At 44.6% G+C, this 20,109-nt stretch overlaps 3 protein-coding genes across 4 annotated transcripts in view; 2 read left to right on the forward strand and 1 right to left on the reverse strand.

The window, feature by feature from the left end:
* LOC135377671 (transcription factor LBX2-like) overlaps positions 1-7,566 on the reverse strand; it is a 208,358-nt gene extending 200,792 nt beyond the window's left edge. For both annotated transcript variants that reach the window (XR_010418172.1, XM_064610263.1), the window contains exon 1: positions 7,331-7,566. The gene's annotated coding sequence lies outside the window, so the exon portion shown is untranslated. The remainder of the gene's footprint in view (positions 1-7,330) is intronic.
* LOC135377670 (homeobox protein Nkx-2.3-like) lies at positions 1,010-7,724 on the forward strand. The gene is made up of 3 exons (XM_064610262.1): positions 1,010-1,618; positions 4,498-4,667; positions 7,143-7,724. Exons 1-3 carry the CDS (start codon positions 1,168-1,170, stop codon positions 7,428-7,430), a joined length of 909 nt encoding a protein of 302 aa, XP_064466332.1. The 5' UTR covers positions 1,010-1,167; the 3' UTR covers positions 7,431-7,724.
* A 9,268-nt stretch (positions 7,725-16,992) lies between these two features.
* On the forward strand, positions 16,993-19,739 carry LOC135397608 (uncharacterized). Its single transcript, XM_064629228.1, has 4 exons — positions 16,993-17,072; positions 18,382-18,436; positions 19,347-19,458; positions 19,554-19,739. The coding sequence occupies exons 2-4, from the start codon at positions 18,388-18,390 to the stop codon at positions 19,705-19,707; spliced, it is 315 nt and encodes a 104-aa protein (XP_064485298.1). The 5' UTR covers positions 16,993-17,072; positions 18,382-18,387; the 3' UTR covers positions 19,708-19,739.
* The last annotated feature ends 370 nt before the right edge of the window (positions 19,740-20,109 follow it).

Genomic DNA, 20,109 nt, shown 5'->3' on the forward strand with positions numbered 1-20,109 from the left:
GAAATCGTCTTGCTGCTGTGCTTTCTGTTTTTATATATATTTATTTATCTCGAGGATAAAATATTTGATGCATGAAAACATTTGGAATAAATATCCTAAGCAAGTCTGTAAAAGTTTCTGCTGAAGTTTTATTTGAAAAGTAAAAGTGTTATTTGAAGTACCATCGCATTACAGCTGCTGCTTTCGTAAGAAATATGAATCACTCTCGCTAAAAATAAAAAAAAAGTACAAATTCCACATACGGACACACATATGTATGAATATATATATACTCACTGAACAAGTAATTTTCCCAGGGACTCTTTTACATGATGAAATATAAACTAATATTTCAAATTTAAATGACAATACAATACACAATCAATTTCAATTTTTAATTTCAATACACATCAGAGAAATATTTCAGGACCACCTTAACTGTGTGCCAAAATACGTGTCAGCTACACTCTGAGTGTAGCGAGAAATGTTTCGTTGGTGAACATTGTGTCGCATTAACCATGCCATTGCATTTTGAAACAAGAAATTACCAAAGATGTTGTCTCTGTTATAGACAGACATACAAAAGAAAAAAAACATATATGTTCTCACATGTTCTAGTTTTTCTGTTTGCATCTACAGAAATTACTTCATCATCCCTTGCTGCCAATGGTTTGTGATAATCTCCCTTTCACCTCATAAACGAAAAAAAAAAAAAAAAGAGACACTCTTGTCAGTCTACCATTGCTGCTCACCAGCGCAGCGGCAGCAAGACGCCAGGTTGAAGTCGTTCAGGTATTTTTATGCAATGGGGCGGTTAAGGCTCAGGTCTGGACCTGTGGTCTCAACTGGAGGGCAATTTTGATATCAGGCAAGTTTGACCATCCGCATCGGGATAGGCTGACTTGGAAAGGAGCAGCCCAGGCAAAATTGTGATTCGCCCAAAGCGCCTCCACAGCACACCCTTCTCTCACCCACCAGCATAAACAAGAGGCTGCTCGGTCAGGCCCATCGGCGCCTGCACATCCTCCGCCGCGGGTTCCGATTCGAAAGCATGCGCAGAGCGAAGTGTTTCCGTCCATAGTGACTTCGAACATTGCTTGGCTGACTTTGGTTGAGTGTAGAATTCAAGTGTCTCAAGCAGCCACTTCACAGGAGTGGCGCGAGAAGACAAGAGGCGAAGAAAACGGAATGCTCGCTAACTCTGCAACACCATTCTCCGTCAAAGACATCCTTAACCTCACAGACCAAGTGGTTGATGGGTTCGATCCTCAAGCGCTACTCTATCAAGCGCAAGGACTGTTAGACGAAACGAGTCTTGCTCCAGATCACTGCTCAGGTCTCGATTCCTCGCTGGAATTTGACGGCTTCTGCGCCTTTCAAGATGCGTCAGCCGGACAGGCTGTGGGTTTTCAGCACAACCACGGCCAGAATCTGTCATATTTGTCCATTTCGTACCAACCAGGACGGTACGAGCCTTCGCCTCCGGGGAATTGCAGTGACGGCTTTGCAGTGTCAGCCAGTAGGCAAGGCGATGTCACAGTTGCGTTTCACTGTCAGCAACAGCAACAACAACAACAGCACTCCATCTCCTCTACTTTTAGTATTACAGAACACAGTTCTGCTCATGGATTTGGAAAGAGTAAGTAAGTTTCATAGAATGTGAATGACATATTTTTCACACTTTTTGTGCGTGGTGTAAAATGATAATTTTGTGGCATTTCTTCCTTACTGTTGGAAACCAAAGTATGGAGACGAAATTTGTAGTGTTTACTGTTGCCGAGTAAAAACCTGATCATGAAAATAACTACTCAGTTAGAACCTCTAATAACACAGTTTTTGTAAATGTATTTAAAGTAAAATTTACTGTTCCCTATTTCAGTTGCGCATAATACGTTGTTTACGTTCACACTTGCTTTTGAAATTCGTAGGATTAGAAATTCAAGGTACGCTTATTTTGTTTAACGTCAGCCTATACAATGCTAGCGGTACAAGAAAAAAAAAAGAGAGCCAATTAGGGTCATTAAGACTACTTCTGACTGCGTATTGATGCTTTCTCAACCGGACAAGTTCCGATCATATATCACGCTTCCATGATACTATATACACCGATACAGGTACGGACAGTAAAATTTCCTCCGCAATATGCATTCAGTGTCTTCGTACATTTTCTTCCTTCTGCGCACTCCAGGCAAATATGCCTTAGTTGAACATGCATTAGTTCGTTTGCTTGGTTTTGTGGGAGAAACATTCATTAGTTTCAAGTGTACATAATGCTATGCATTAAATCATTGAATATAGATGTCATGTGCACCATTCCAAGCAGCACACCAATGCTGTGTGGTGGACCAATATTGGTCCAATACTGGCCCAATATGGCAATTGCAACCTGGCCCCATATTGAACCAATATTGGGAACTGATATTGGCCAGCCACGTTTGCCAATGCCCTGCCACTGTATCTTCTATTTTTTCGATATGCCTAACTAAATTTCCCAACCTGGTGTTTTCAGCAGTAGGAGCAGTTCTGACCAGGCTTCATGGATATAGGTCACTGAATTTATTAATATATATCATGTTCCATGTGCTGGTCGGCATTACGTTCCCAAATAACACAATGACATCCAGTAGACGTCCTACGGATATATGCGCTTAAATGCAATACTAGGCTTGAAACATCCCATATATGGGATGAGCGACGAAAAGTTCACTTAGAAAGCCAGTGGCATTTCCTTTCTAAGAAAAAACAGATACCACACGTTGCTTGCCGTACAAGCTTCCGCAAATTCGTGAGCCCTGCTCGCCTCAGAGTCAAAAGGAACGTGTCTAAGTTTAATTTGATTACATACACACAATACATTGAAACGAGGAATTGCTTGGAGTATTAACTCACCATCAATATAACGTCTATGTTTCTTACGGCTTATGATTTGAGACATTGAGTAGATCCACCGAAAAAATTTCTCCCTCTTCCAGTGATACAACAATGGGTATTATTCCCAATATATAGCCAATATTGGAAGTGTCTTGGGAATATTGGGCCAATATGTCCAGTATCTAGCCAAAATGAGTAGAATGTTGCGCATACTGGGCCATTATATTCAATTAACACACAATATTGGGTAAAACTTGGGAACACATGGCCAATAATGGACCAGTTGTGCCGCCGTTTAGCTATTATTGGGCCAAGATTCTGTGCTGCTTGGGATATATTTCGTCATGTATAATATTGAGCGCAAAATTCACAGGGAGTCAGCTTCTGCTCCAATGACTCCTGAACTTGTTACACCCACAGCCCTGTCACGCCGCCTCAGCATTCGTTATACTTATATGTCTCTGTCGCGACCGATGTTCCAGGCCAATCAATTAGTCAAGAACAAAGTTTAGTAGGGATGCTTTATATTGAACCGATTCGGTTCCTGTTTTTCCGCCACTTGCGCAGCCGAAGTGTGACAAAAGATGAGCAGATACTATTTTCGAGAAGGATTCGAACACAGTAACGTCCTGTGTAATCTTCCATACACATGCAAGTTCCAAGGCGACTCACCAGGATACACCACGGATACATACCAACCTGCCCAACTCTTACTATATGACCCACAAGAGAAGCGCCAAATTAACAGATCCTGAAATCCATGTGGTATTGTGACGAAACTTGATATTCACATTCCCTTGCCCAGATTTACGCAAAAAAAAAAAAAGACAAAGAAAAGCAAGTTATTCTAAAGGGGGTACGTTACTTCGTTAGTTCGTTTCCAGCGCAGAGCGACTACAGAGTCGTAGCAGCCCCTTGATGAGTCGATGACTATGTGGGAGTACTATGGTGATCCTTCTGGTAGTTTGGTACATGTAAGAGTCTTCCGTGTTTTGATTTCATCACAAGTCAGACTACGCTAAATCTGAGCGAACAGCAGTTCCCCGTGCTGTGGGAATCCATGGTCGACACCGTGCAGGTGCAAGTGACAGGCTTTTGCTTGATTGTGAAGGCCATTTGACGATGCAGGACCAGCACACGTTCCTTGCCTTCGTTAACAACCGCCTTGCGCGCACGATAGGCAAAACGCACAAAACAAGGGCAGGTGCACCTAGACAACGAGGGTTTTCTTATCTACTTAGTGGTACAGCATGTCCACATTAAATAGCGCATTATGGAAACACATGATTGACAGCATAGTCCCACGTTTTCAGGTTGCGCTACCTAACATGGACAGGGAGATGTAAAATGAAGCTGAAGTTATTTGACTGCACGTAATGTGTGGGTTTATAACTCAAACGTTGGCATACCAGCACTGGACGCTGGTTGCTGGGATGGCGACTTTTGAGTTATAAATTAATGGATGAACCTATAGGGAGTCATATTTCTCTCGCTCCAGTAGATGTTCCTAAGTGTATTGGTGTCCCAGTATCCTGTTCCCAATCACCACACTGACTGCAGCATGTTTACATAGTATTGCTAATTAATTTTTGCATATTATTAATACAATTTGTTTACGTGTTTTTTTTTTCTTTCTTTTTTTTTCAGAAGTGTCGCATACAAAGGACAACCTGAAGCAGAGGAACCGGAAAAAACCGCGCGTGCTTTTTTCTCAGTCTCAAGTGTATGAACTTGAGAGACGGTTCAAGGAGCAGAAATATCTGTCTGCGTCTGAAAGGGATCATCTGGCCAGCGCATTGAAGCTTACTTCAACTCAAGTATGCGTTTGCGACACATTGCCATTGCCTTACGGCACGTGACACCTTGACAGCGAACACGCGAGCGGTCCTCTGTCCGCACGACTGACCGCTGTCATGGTTCCGCCGAAACACCTCACCAGAAATGTTCATGATTGACACCTGGGAAAGGTTCCACTGAATATACCCTAAATATGGCTCATATGCATTTCTGTGTTCGGTAAGGCGTATACGTCTGTGTATGTGTGCCAAGAGAGAAAAGTGTAATTCTTCAGCTACAGCAAGAAATCCGTTAATTCTGCTTTCAGCTGCGTCTTCACAAATTGTTCGTCTACGAGCAACTGCCACGCACGTCAGCACGTGCGTGATGTTTAAAGAGGGAATTCGTGCTTGAGCAAAACGAACCCAACAGAATGTTCTAGCAGTCTTCCTACACATCCAAGTGCTTCTCCTACATCCCAAGCAGCACAATGCATTGAAGAATGCATTGCGTTTCACTGCATTGTGTTACTATGCATTGAACTGAAAATTCAGGTGCATGGGGGTGGTTGACGCGTATCTCATCGGTGAAGGGGGGGGATAACGTGGGGGTTCGATCGGTGAAGCGCTTCACTTCGCAAAGCTAAAAAAAAAATAATAATAAACGCTTCCTTGACCTGCCCCGTGTTCCTCGTTCTCCCTTGTAATACTTTACAGTACTGAAGATGATCAGTCTCAGAGAGAAGAAGAACAGTCTGTGTTCGAAATATCGGCGGCTTCTGTCCTGAGGCAACTCCATTCCTACATTCTACCGGTTCGCTGGATTTCTACCCATCTATGAAGATGATCACTGCATGTCAGCACATAACAGTGTTCTGTAACATATATAATGTTATGTAAAATATATAATACATGACATAACATGCTATGTGGATACAACAACAACAACGAGTACATGATGATAATGCTATGTGGTTTGTTTGTTTGTTTGTAAGAAGAAAAAAAAGAGGAGAAATTGAACTCGTCTGCCAACGTATTCTGCTACTCCTAACATAAATCCCTCCCTCCCCCCCCCCCCCAAAAAAAAAACTTCACTACTTCACACTGTTTCACTGTACTGTTTCACCGCTTAAGCGGCCGTACCCTACCACATTGTATGTGAGTTGGTTCTATGATACGAGGACATAGCTATGTATTTGCGAGACGTTCGCTGTCATGACCTCTGCTCAAGAGACAAAAAGGATCGTAATAAGGCATATTCTCGATTACCAAGTAAGGCTCATGTAACCGCGTACTTGCAGACTGTATTGCTTTCTCAGCAATATGGTTCACACTTTGTCCATATTGATCACCTGGCAAGGCGTAGCATAGTGTTTGAAATGCTTGACCTGTCGCATCGACGGATCGTTACAACTCACAAGTAAATATCGTTCAGTTCCCCTCAGTAATGGTTGTCGCCCTCTGTTTCGGTACGGAAGTGGGTAGTGTGAACCAGGGTTGCGGAGTTGCCACTCCAGAATAACTTGGAATGGAATTGGAATGGAATTGGAATGGAATTGGAATGGAATTGGAATGGAATTGGAATGGAATTGGAATGGAATGACAGAAACTGTCCTAAGAATGGAATGGAATTAGGCCTTTTTTCGCAGGAATGGAATTGGAATGGAATGGTCTGGGTGCTCTGATGGTAGCTTTGATTTCAAGCCACTGGTTTCTGCCCTCGCGCCCTCTGCAACGCACTGCACGTGCACACGGTCAAGAGCGAAATAATATTGTTGAATATTCGGCATGTATGAACTAGGCTTCCTTTCTCCTTCATTTCGAAAATAATACAGGGAAGCGCTCCGCGGTCACCCAGAACTCCGCGCAGCTTCAGGAGACGTAGAACGAGTATTTTCCATCGTCTCGCATATTATGACTGCACAGCGAAGTTGGGTATCAGGCACATCTTTCCAGCACTTCATGTTCGTAAACCGGAACACACGATATCACTGATTGCTTAGATGTCAGAATTTTTTTTTTTAAGTTTTATCACCGCAATTACTAGTGCATCGATGTTGTTGTGACGTTAGGAACCACTCCGCACCTTGTCGTTGTCCTTTTTCTGTGCTGGGAAATGCCAACCTCCTCTAACACTGCAGGGCTACCTAGCACAGTTACCGGTCCTCCTTCTTTTTTTTTTTTTAGTTATTGATGGAATTAAAGGAATGGGATGGGGTTGCCAAGTCATTGCAGGAGTGGGAATTGACCACAGCTTTCCATTCCTTGGAATGGAATTGAAATAGAATGGGTGACCCCAATCCGCAAACCTGGTGTGAACTGCGTAGTGTAGACGACAGAACTTTTTTGTCGCGATGTCGCCACAATGCATTTTTCGCACCTGATTTGGTGATAACTATAGGTGTCGTATAGCGAACTTGAAATCGATTTTCTTGTGGTGAACATATCCCTGCCTGCGCAAAAAAAGGGTAGCGCATTTACTGATTTCCAATACAGAAGGTTGCACGATCCTTGCAGGTCAAGATCTGGTTTCAAAACCGTCGCTACAAGTGCAAGCGCCAGAGACAGGACAAGTCCCTTGAACTAGTAACGTCCAACCCTCGAAGAGTGGCAGTGCCTGTGCTTGTGCGCGACGGGAAGCCAGCTAGTACTTTTCCAACATCAGCATCTTACCCATACTATGGAGGACTACATAGTGGACTTACGGGAGCACGCCCACAACCAGATCCTTCCTCCAGCGCCTTAGTGCAGCAAGTGTACTCTCCTTTCCTTGCATCACCTACAGGTCCCATGAAGTCGTGGTGATGAACTCGTTACGTGAACACTGTAAGCCTGCAGCAGAACCTATGTTGCGTGGACTAATCCCGGTAGGCTTCACTGACGCCTCCAAGGTATGGACGATGATTTGGACAGGCGCTGTGGCAAGAACGGTAAAACTGTCGGCCTGAGGAAACACGGTGACGTACAATTAGCCACAAATAGCAAGGTAGCATCCAGTACTGTGGTACCCCATTGGCAACGAAAGGTAACAAGGCAATGGTATGTAGAAAACACAGTATGAATGTAGCGAGGAATAAAGGAAGAGTGTATGGCTTTCAAGCTGTATCCACACAGCCTGGTCGGGACCAACAGCTTCACAACTTTCTTTGTCACACGCGAAACGTTCAATGGTGCATCCTTCGGCGCGTCTGCTACGCATTTACTTTTAATAGGTTAGTCGTGTTTTTCTGTAGGATAGCACGCAATTCCTTCCGAAACCTGCACCTATAAAGTAGATTAAGTGTACCTAGCGCTCTACTCTGTTCCATGACGTGGGCATAGCCCCTGTCGTACAAGCTTCCGTCGGATTAGGATAGTTTCGATGAAAATAAAATGCCTCCGATGCCTGCGATATTTTATTAAGATATGGTCTTATCACATTATGCATAATATGCTGCTGAAGTTGGTGAAACATTGGCTGCCGCTATCTTTATAGCTGTACGCCACCATATTAGTTGGTTGAAGGACGGCGCATTTATTTCGCTCTACATAATGCAATCAACCACAATATGAATCACTAAGCGGATCATCGCGGAAGATCAGCACCCTGAGTCACAATAGTTTATCACCTCGTAGGGGCTGCCCACTCCCTCTAAGTGACATGTACTCCATAGAATTATTTTGAATATTTACCCGGCATTACGGGCAAAATTTTCTCTTTGCCCTGCGGCACACTGTGCATATTGCGTATAGAGTTGCTATATACTGCTGGCCAACAGACAGATACAGATGGATAGATGCATTTGTATGTGTGTGTTAAAAACAAGTGAATTGACAAACGGCTTCACGGCTGTTGTTAGCCTATCGCGTTAAGCATTGTTCGGAAAATGCTTGGGTCATGCAGGTTTACCTGCCGGAACCAGGGACTTCAGTATTGCCTTTCCGCTTTCTGTCTCTCACCAGAATCGGAGCGGTGTGTATTTCTGCAGCCCAAGGATTGATGCTTGGCGTACAGCTTAGCATCACGTTTTACGAGGCGTTTCCTCGTCAACAATAACGTACCTCAATCACCCATCAGCTTATGACTGCTGCCGTGCTGCGCATATAACCAGAGTGCCGTCCTGAGCAGGTGAACCCAGACTTGTGCCCGTTACCCAAAAAAAGGAACTAAATACCGTTACCCGTTACTTCAGAAAAAAGTAACTAAATACGTTACTCGTTACCGACATACAAAAGTAACGAGTTCTCGTTACTCACAGGTAACGAGTTACTTTTACGTTCCCGCGCATAGTTAAAGGATCCAACAGACAAGCCGCCACACGTGTCAACGTCATTAGTGACCCTTCGTTTTGTCTTGTTGCCCCTCCGCGTCGCGTCTTGGGTATGGGTCGTTGTAATTAACCTTTTGCTGAGTCTGATAATGTGTCGTCCGTCCTTCGTGGTCAGTGTCTCTCGGCCCCTTACCATGAGTCTATATCAGCTTGCCTGGACCCTTTCTTCTTTACGAAGTGGGGGTGATCGGAGACTATGAAGACACAAGAAAAGACACCGGTTTTCGTGCCACCGATCACCAACGGTTCCCGAAAACAGACGAGGGGCTGCGTCATAATTTAGGGCGCTCAGAAGCTTTGCAAACACAAGAAAAGGCTAGAAGTCGAAACGCGTTTTTTGTAGCCATAACACAATTGGTGCCCATTCTTGGGAAGGAGTGATGGTCGGAGATTACGGAAACAAGAGAAAAGACAACACATCCAGCCAGGGATTGCAATAATACTTTGAGTCACACGTGGTCGTGGGTCACGCAGGTCAGATCCGCACGCATTGCGCCACACGGAGTGCCGAAATGTGCTGCCCCGCGCTGAAGAAAAGGAACGAGTAACGTCAGTAACGAGTTACCAATTTTTGTAACTGATTCCGTTACTATTACCATATTTTAAAAAGTAACTAAATCGTTACTTCGTTACCAAAAAAAGTAACCGTTACCAAGTAACGAGTTACGTGTAACGAGTTAGGGACAACTCTGGGTGAACCTCTCACGAACGCCGCTCGTCTCGCGCTATCGAGGAGGCCAATGCACTGGCCACATGCAGTTCAGCCCTCGCAGTTAATCTAAAAATACAAATACAGTGAAACGTAATTATGTTAAAATAACGCCTTTAAAGAGTTTAGGACAACCTACACGGGATGCAACCGATGCCAACCTTTACTGACAAGATGACGGTTTGGGCACCAATTTTAGAGGTTAAACTATATGCGCACCTGGTCAGGCGATTAGGCTAGGGCCTTCCAGAAGGCTATTGAAGGTATGAAGTCACTTTGATGATGTCTACGTGATTCACTCAGGAAGGATTCTGAGGTATGAATCGTGGGGGGAGGGAACATTACATGCTGACAGCATTTTCTCTTATCTTCCACTAAATAAACACTTTTAGGCATTGAAATCAAAAGACGACCCGAGAAGCCTTGCCTCACTGCAGAGGTATCGTTCACTAATTTTTGAACCGCGTGTAAAAGAAATTCTAGTCCTTCACAGACTTGGAAGAAACCATCCAGTTTAGGAAAACATACACTACCATATTGGGTTCCACTCTCTAATTTCCTTAATCAAGACTCTCGCGGATCACTTAGCGTTCTAGACATTCAATTCAATAATTGGGGGTTTACGCCGCGAGACAACTGAGATCATCCTAGACATGCAGTAGCGGCATTTCATCGCGCCGAGTAGCCGGTCCAACGTAGAGTTGGGGAATCTTCATACTTTTCTTTCGTAACCAAACAACCAACCACATTCATTGCCGTTATGTTTGATATCGTTGCTATCGTAGCAAGATGTGCCCGACGTTGTTTGGCATACTAGACAGGAGGTGCACCCAGGGATTTCCCAGGACTGTAATTGGGGGGGGGGGGGGGGGTGCTGGCGGACTGTAGGGGGTGTACCACCTTGCCGTCGTTCAATCAGTACTGCACTGCGCTAAGACAGTCGAAGACGGCAACAGACACCCTGCTGAAGGCAGGTGCACAAAAACGGTCGACCTAGCCATCGATGTAGCGAACCTGGTATTGTTATGAAAAAAAAAAAAAAAAAAAAAGAAAACGCCGGAGCTGTCGGTAACCAGTTAACCCTGGGGGGTTTATGACACGTGCTGAGACTAATACACCAGCCACTGCCAACGACCTCATGGTGTATTCTCAACACTTTCCAGAATTTCATCAAACATGCAGACGTAGACTTGCACAGTAACACACCAGTCTCTTTTTGTTCGTCCTTTCTCTCCCTGATTTTCTTTTTGTTTTGCCACACCGTGTCAATACGATTTGATTACGCAAAATACAGTCCCCCGTAAACGTAAATATTTTATTAACGGGCTTGAGCGCTCAGTTTATTGTATTTTGAATATGAGGCTACTGACACATTGAATAGTTCACTCTGTGAAACTCGGAAGTTTTATAAATATGTCCAGGATGAACGTAAGAGTCAGGTGAAGAAACAAGACGTATAACTTCAAGACGCAAAAGAAGGCGGCGTGTGCGCATAATCGTTGGGCCAACCAGAAGAAAAGACAGGAAGAACGAGCATCTTTCGGAGAGTTAAAGAGACATCACCCCCCGGGGTGCCGAGCAAAAATTGGGGGGGGGGGGAGTGAGGGGGTGCTGGGAAAATCCCTGGGTGCATCACCTCCAGTGCCCGGTACACCTCCAGTCTACTCCCGCTACGATGCTCGTGCACCTCCTGTCTAGTTACGATGCACCTCCGGTGTAAGGGTCCGTCAAGCGGCGGCCCTCGTATGACTGACCTTTGACATGTATGACTGACTTCGTGCAGCATTGCGTCCTAGTCAATGCATATTGAAACCTTCACAAACTCTTTAGAGCCCATTGCCTAATTTAATTCTACTTCACAGAAGTTGCCTTTTTATGATGGTGGACAAGCAGCGCTCTTTCAGCAGCATGGTATGACATCCGCTCGTTTGTGGTAGGTCCAAGGTCATACTGAAGACTGGGAGGTTGCGGGATCGAATCCTACCCTCCATCTGCCCACGCCTGCTGTACACCACTCAAAGCTGCACTTGCTTCACGTGTGCAAAAAGAAGAAAAAAGCTATCAAGGCGGATAGCATAATACGTTCCGTGGTTGGGCTTCTGCCAGGACAAAGATTTCGGTGTCGTACCCGGTCCTGAAGCACAAGATCGCCAACCTGAATCTCTGGAAGGCGTGAGGGCTTATGTGGACTATGGAACTAACTCCAGAAGCTTCGTTTTTCTTCATTTTTGCATTTGGGCTTCACATTAAACTAACTGTATTTGGTAACTGTAATACGAGACAATACGCCGATCGCTCTACGAAGTAACTCCTTAAATACACTGTCGTTTGATAAAACGGTGTCTTCCAACCCGATATAATGCAAATGAATCAAAGAGGGGCGACTCTCTTCTTATAAACATGGCAGGAAGCAAAAAAGAAAAAAAAAAGAAAGAAAGGAAGGAAGGCAGGCTGCCAATGGCAACACAAGAGACGATGCCAAAGCTTGTTCGTCACGTGACAATCGAACGGACCTGCCTGCGCTGTTAAAGCATCAGGACAATATTGCGTGCCACGGTAATACGCATCCATGACGTGGAAAGCCACTCCGCTTGTTTACGATGTCAGCTTTGAAGGACGAGTGCAGCACAGTGCGTCTGTCATTCGAAGGTCTGCGATACCTCGTCGAAATGCTATTCTCGGCTCCCCACTGCTATATCGTATCCTGCACCGTACATGCCGGAATAGTACGTCGCATTGTCAATAGAGGAACTTGTCGGTTATCACGGTATATAGTTAAAATTCCTTATATGAGCCCACACAATTTAACGTGAGATGTCCTTGAAGATGGTGAGACGAAAGAGACCCTTCGATTTGATATAAACGATAAAAAATGACATTACGGCCATCACGTGCGGATAGCTCCCAACTCAAAGACTCCGAAGACAAAACATAATCACACTGAAGAATCAAAACTAGAGGCCACGTGCAGGATTGCCGTAGTTGTGGTGCTGTACGATAAACAATCGTGTAGGTTTAATAAGTGCAAATGGGACATTAAAGAATATTTCAGCAATGGGAAAAGCTATTGGCACATCGTAAATCTAACGATGCCGTAAGTAAATTCTTGCCAGATCGGATGTAATGTTTGAGAGAAAAACGGGAGGTTGGCTCTTCATAACGGGGTTTACCACTCGACATAAGATGTGCGCATATATTTATTTGATTTCTAATGGTGCTTATCAATCCAATTAAGTTTACGATGTCGTGACTTATCTGTAAGATTGTATTATCTACACAAGGACACAGGCCTGCCTTGCAAGTCTACGAGAAGTGGACACGACGAGACTCATAAGCCTCGTCCTGTCCACTTCCTGTGTTGTGTGCGTGTTTCGTTCTCCGCTTCCTCAAACTCAATGAAATGCCATACAATACATACTTGCCTCCTCCTGCTTTGTTCATTGCAGGTCTAGCTGCGCGGCTAAACTGTACACATGCTTGTTTCACAACCAAATAGGACACGGACGGAAGACACCAAGGCAACTGCGCACTCTCAACTGAACGGCTTTAATGGTTCCGTGGGCAATTTATACGCAACAGTACGAAACACATTATCAAAAAAGGTAAAAGGAAAAAAAAAAAGAGGGGAAGGAAAAGATGCGTAGCAACTTCTAGCCGCCCGCAACAAGAGATAGCACCCGGCTTATCTTGCGTGTTCTTCAGTTTTGAGCGCAGCACAAACAGTCATTACCAGTTTGTGCGCAGATCAAGGAGGATATATATACTAGCTGGAGTGGCGGCGGCCTATACCCCCTGTAAGCAGCGGTGAAGCCAGGGGCATGTCTCTTTCTTTTGTCCAAGAATTAAAGATGAATGATCGATTGAGTTATCAAGGTATGCGTGTTATACCGCCTACACACTTGTTAATTAGTCAGCGGAGATCCAGGGGCTGTAGGCCGAGCGGCCGGCAACTAGCCGAACAGCTCAGGCTCTACGCTGGAGGGAAACATGCATTGTTGGTGACCATTCCTGTGTACTTACAAATGAAAGGTGATTCCTGGGGTTTTCTTTGTGCTTCCTGGGGGTGCTTTGCGGATCTATACGCAATACACGAGCCAACTATGCTCGCAATCCGGCTGCACGGGTCTACGTTTTGCCCCTGGTAAGATGGCGTCGTGTTGGCAGGGGCAGATTTAGGGTGGGGGGTGGAGTCCGGATGTTCTGACCCCCCTCAATTTCAGTCGTTACCTAGAGCAGCAATTGACCTTGGTAGTATAATAGCATGCTTTCCAAGGCAGGAACCCCCCTGAGAAAAAGTCCTGGATCCGCCCCTGCGTGTTGGCTTCACTTAGAGGACTCCCCTTCCGCTCCAGCAGTATATCTATATCCTCCTTGGTCCATCTCAGCCTTGCAAAGAGCGATTGACGGGGTACTGACGCATCCGTTCCATCAACAGCACTGAAGAATGCCTCTGCGATTTCCTCGGGGTCCGGTCGCTATGTCTGGACATGACGGCAATCTGATTAAACAGAAAAACACAAGAACATTCGCGACAATGCCCCGAGAGGTGTCCCGACGATGGCTTCTTAATGGAAGCATAATGTTCCATTCACCGTATATTCAGACATCTACCGGATTGCCCCATATAACAACGTCCACAATCAAGCGGAACGCGATACACATCCGCCTGCTGGCAGTCCACGAAGGGGTCCTTCTGGCGAATATGGCACTTCGGCACTTCTTTACGGCGATTCACCTTGGCATACAGTGTTTTTAATTTGACTGGGTCTGTCATCACTACAGGAACACCATGTCTACCCGCTACTTTTCTTTCAGATTGTGGGGAACCTTATGTAAATAGGCAATGCACACCGCTCTCCCCGACTGACGGACTCCCTCTCTTTTTCCAGTTCCTCGTAGCCTGCTCGCCAAAGTTTCAGCCACTGCTGCCAGTAGAGTTTCCGGATATCCTCCTTTTTGCAACTTATTAACTTGCGCCCGGAAACTGTCCAAAACGCATAAACCTCTACCCGAGAAACGTCATCATGACGTTGGTAGACAGACTGAAACCGAAACAGATCGGAAGGGGAGAGCTGGGTGCCACGAATGGGCACTTGTTCACTGCCTCCTATTGAAAGAAAAGTAGCACCGAAGGTCGCGTCCCTTTCAGGGGTCATCGTAATCCCCTCATGTCCCTGGTTTTCGGGCGCGACCTTGTTCGCCCCATAGCTTCGAGCATAGTTCAACTCTACCAAACAGGTGACGCTGTCGAACACTATGACGTCATTTGTTTACAAACAGGGAGAGGTATATTTCCCCTACACCTATCAAGGGCTGTGTTTAAGGCTGAGCTAACAATTGCTATCTTGACTATCTTCGAGAGAGCTGAACTGAATGAAAGCACTCTTCTTTTTTTCTTCTTCTTCTTCTTTTTTTTACCTAGTACTCAAGACTCAACACATAGTCAGTCTCTTGCAGGCGGAGGTCTAGAAACTGCAACGCTTCCTCAACACACCCTTCGACACCGCTCAAATAACTCTAGTATATCACCAGTGCTCACAGGAGTGATATCCTCACTTCTATAGAAATCAAGAAAGTCGTCCGCGCACCGAAATATGTGTCTCTCACACATCTCTTGCAACGAACTGCCGGTAGCTACATCGCATCTAAAAATAATAATAATAATAATAATAATAAATTCAGGTCTTGCTGTGCCTTCCGTCCGTGACCTCTTTGGCGTGTCATACTTGGGAAACAAGTATGACTATTTACAAACGGCCCCGACTTCATCCTTTAGTAAACTGTACAGTCGTGTCGTGGTCCTCTTGAACCTGTTGCTCGTCTGATCAGTATTCCCAAACCTTTGCGATTGTGAATGATCGCCGATGCTCAAGTTAGATTGCAATTATACACCCCATTTTAGTCCGCTAGCCCTGAAATTTACTCACCAGGACATCAAGTAGTTGAATGGTCCTCTGAATGCAACAATCGTCGTAAATACGGGTATGCGCTCCTTGTGAATTTGATGGAACAAGACTATATAATTCGTTTTTTGTTTGTTTGTTTTTTGCCGACAGAGTAAGAAATAGTGGTTCTTCCTTTGCAAATTGTGTCATATGCATGTCACAAGATTTTATCTCACTCGATATATCACGGTTTAATACATTTTTATAAAACATTCATTAGGTACTTCATTCATGCACATAGATTATGTACATAATGACTGTTAGGACAAAGCGGGAAATGCAGTACCCACTCTGTGACATTCACTTAGCTCCATATATTTAATCCAGAAAGGGACCAATGGTTGTGGCAACTCATTTAGTCCCCAAAGGACCAAGTTTGCTCACAGAGAGTAAATTTAGTCCTTCATGCATCGTCTTTTTGCGACGCTCCATTGTGATGCTACAACTGCTTTGAACGTCTCTGGCATAGATCAGTAACACTCTACCTAGCGTCATTTAAATTTCTCCCGCAGTCCGCAACTTGGGTTGGTGTGAACCGTTATTTGAACCAGTTACCGATTTTTTTTTCAACGGTTCAGTTCCGGTTCAGCTTAAAGATGGCACCAATAGTATCGGTTCGGTTCAGTTCCGGTTCGACTAAAAAAACTCTCTGCTCTAGCGTGCATGCAGTACAACGCCTGCACAATGCAACGGACCACTTCTCTCACAGTGTCACATCTTTTTTTTTTTTTTAATTCACAGATTTGTCTGCATTTAATAAAACTAGTGCTCTCCAGTATAGCAAAAGTTGCACGCAGGCTGTACATTAAAGGCGACGCCATTTGTACCATATTCTACTTCCTAATGTAATGCCATCTAATTTATACGGCACGAACAACAGATACAAGATGGTGATGACATGAAGTGTGTAACCGCAAGAGCTTCTGCAGCACATGACGGTGGTGTCCATAATGGACAGTATAGAGAAAGGTATGACCAGTTCCTGTGGCATAGTGGTTAGGATTATCGCTTTCCATGCCGAGACAGGGAGGTGACGCCTGTTCCAATCCCCGCACCAGCTGGGCTATCTGAGGTTTTCCCTGGGTTTTTCCGCAAACTATTTCCAGACGAATGTCGGAACAGTTCCCCATGAAGTCGGCCCAGGACGCATACTAACCCTCCCTGTCCCCCACTTCTTCCGGCTGCGCTCTTTCCATCTATCCATGTATGTACGGCTCTCATAGCCGCAGTTGCTTCGCGGCGCTAACACGAAATTAAAAAAGATTTTCTAGCAGTATAAATAATCGGCAAGGCAAATAAAACCTTGAGTGGTACTTCGCTTTCGTCTTCAAAATCTACTCACCTACTTCTACGTGAGAACAGGGAGAAGGCTAGCGACGACTTCCTGGTTGTCAGCCCTGAAGCAACCAAGGAAACCCACATTCTCACGAAGAGCGAGCGCCGTGACAGCACAGACATCATTATTCCATCTGCGCTAGCCCAGGTAAGTGATCCTTGTTATTGAGTCATCCCTGTTTACCCAGGAGAGGCAAAAAGCAACTTTGGAACTAAAATTTCCTGGTTTTACTTCTCCGGACAACTATCTATTGTTACGCCAAAGTGGCCGACCAGCCGAATCCCCTTCTCAGGGGCGTGATAAATCTCGTCACGCAATATTTAACGCCTCGCGCGGAAGACGCTTAAAACGTTGCTGAGGAATTAGATATTGATGACTTTCTGTGTATAAACCTACAGCAAATTATTATAGTCACATGCTCTCTGGAAGGTACAGTAGCAGCTAAAAAGACGCAAGCGATGCTGAAATGCTCATCATAATAACTCGGGGCACAATTATATGCAACACAAGCATGAAAACTTTTTTGATATTAAGTTCTAAACACAATTCCAACTATATATTATTATGTGATATATATTAGGTGATATTAGTTCAGAAAGATTCGAGAAATTCAAATGAATGCTCAAAAAAAAAAAGTTACCTGACAGGGAGTCGGAGATGGGGAGAATATGTAAAAGACAGTATGTAGAAATCCAGAGAGGGTGGTCACAAAAAATGACGACATGCTACTCTGTATTCATGGGTTATTAGCTGATCCAGGTACTACCCGGATAAAAGCAGGGGTGCAGACCCAAATGCACCGCACCAGCATTGACATCATGACGCGGTTAATAACGATCGAGAGGTTAGTCCTGTATCTGCCTCCAAGAGATTCGATAGCCGAACGCTGGAACGATGAGTTCGCTGAAGGACCAAACAGCACTCTCGAACTCAAAGGACTCCCGGTAACCTTGCCTATGGATAAACGCAAACATGAGTTATCGTTCGTGGGCAGCACAGTGGAGGAGGACGTGCTTCGTAAATAGTATCCGCAAGCGTGCCATGTGGTACAATTCGGGGAGTTACTTTTCCTAATCGTTTGCATCCGACGCGGGGCATCAGCATCATTTAGAAGTACCCGATGTAGTAAAGATGCTCGTGACCTCCTCACATCACGAGGAATGTAAAACGCATAGCGAGATCTATGGCTGTAAAGTAGTTATTTGCAGCTGCCATGGATTGACGACACTGAGACAATTTATCTGCAGCACACCGGCGTAGTTCGCATCAGTATCAGCAAACGGGATAGAATCGCATCCAGCATTACCGTGAGCACCTACAACAGCATCCGCTGCTTCATTCCCTCCAATACCACTATGACCAGGAACCCATTGGAAGATAACAGCATGCCCATACAAAAGATGGAAGTCGGAGCTTGAAACAATTACTCGCACGACGACTTTTTATCTCCTAACAGGAAACAATGTCGCCTGTGAGTACTGCCTTAGGAGTAGGTCTTTGCATCATAGTGGGTAAGTAGAACTCGTGCACACAGAGCTGCACGGGACCACATAAAAAAAAAAAAGTGCCCTTGTCCGCATCCCAGCAGCACGAAGTCTATTGATCACCTGAAAAACGTAATAAATGTTGTACACTCTGTCTTAACGCCCTATTTTGTTTGCTTTTGTTGCGATTGATATTTGTCGTTTACCTTTGATATTGTATATACGTGTACTCAGTATCGTGAGGATAAAAATAGAAGAAAAAACAAGCAATATGTTATCCTGTTTTGGATACAAGAACTATTGTGCAGGACCTTACGTAAACACCAATTTTCATCACTTTCATCTAAGCAGAGTATACTATGTTATATCAAAAGTATAATAGCACTTATCGAAACGTTGAAGTGCTAAGACTGACATGACCTTCACAAGCATGGCAAGGAGGGGGTACTGATATGTTAGGGCAAGCTGACAAAAGACACAGAGGCGGAGAGACATGACGGACACAACTACTGCTAACTCACAACTGAAGGTTTTACCGACAGACCGTCTATATAACAGAAAAAAAAGGGCCAGATACATTGGAATATGATAAACAAGTCAGGTGATATGTTCTGACAAGTCTGAGATTTTTAATCTTATTCCAGTGTGCCTGGCCCTTTTTTCTGTATTATAAATAATGTCTGTCGGTAAAACCTTCAGTTGTGAGTTAGCAGTACTCATGTTTGTCGTGCCTCGATCTCCGTCTCTTTTGGCTGCTGGTTCATTCCCTCACGTGTGAGATGACCACCTTGGTCTTGGCGAAGGAATACTTGCATGAACGTTTGGAATGCAGAATAGTTCGTTATTTTGTTCCCGTGCTATGCTCTTTGTGTTCCTACATCTACCGATTACTATATTTTGTTTCATAAAGTCTTAACCATATTAAATGAACTTGCAGCGGTCACATTCGTCACTGGATGCGATGACATGGGCTTCTACAGAGATGCTCGTCGATGCAAGCAGAAGCTCGATGAGAACTTAAAGCAATCGGAGCACACACTAAGTTGCTGGTAAGGCATTAACTTTTTTTTTTTTTTTGCATGTACGCATGAAGAAACTGCATCTCAGCCAGTGCAATACTTTGACGTGTATTGTACTCTTACAGTCCCTACTACAGGCTACAGCAGTGCCTTCACATGGCGTCGCGGTACAGTGACTGCCCTCAAACATTCGCAATGAGCCAGATGACGAAATACAGAGAAGAAACTGGCTTGCAAAGACATCACTGCAACGGCGGCAGAGAGCTTTGTGCAAATTAATAAATACCCTGCCAGGGTTACGCACACTACAGAATGAATATCTGATAAAGTTTGTCTTCTTCCGTGTTGTCACTAGCCTTTAGAGGTTGTGTTGTTTTTCTAATCTTTCTCATTACGCGCAGAGAGTGCGACATTCGGATATTCTAATGGCATATATGTATATATATAATGGTACCTTCACCTCCCACCTCCAGATTGCGAGATGGAACAGCAGTCAGGTTATGATGTCGACCGGGTATAAGTCAGCCATCAGACAACAAATCTTCTCGCCATGACTAACATTAGCTTACAATCCATTGGGAGGAGTCCTCATGTTAGAAACACATTAATCGTGTTTTTTGTTGTTGTTGTTGTTTTTTTTTTTACTGTGCTCTGGTAGTAGCCTGCCCCAACGCTGAGTTG

This window comes from Ornithodoros turicata, chromosome 1, assembly GCF_037126465.1.
Source record: "Ornithodoros turicata isolate Travis chromosome 1, ASM3712646v1, whole genome shotgun sequence".
NCBI lineage: Eukaryota > Metazoa > Arthropoda > Arachnida > Ixodida > Argasidae > Ornithodoros > Ornithodoros turicata.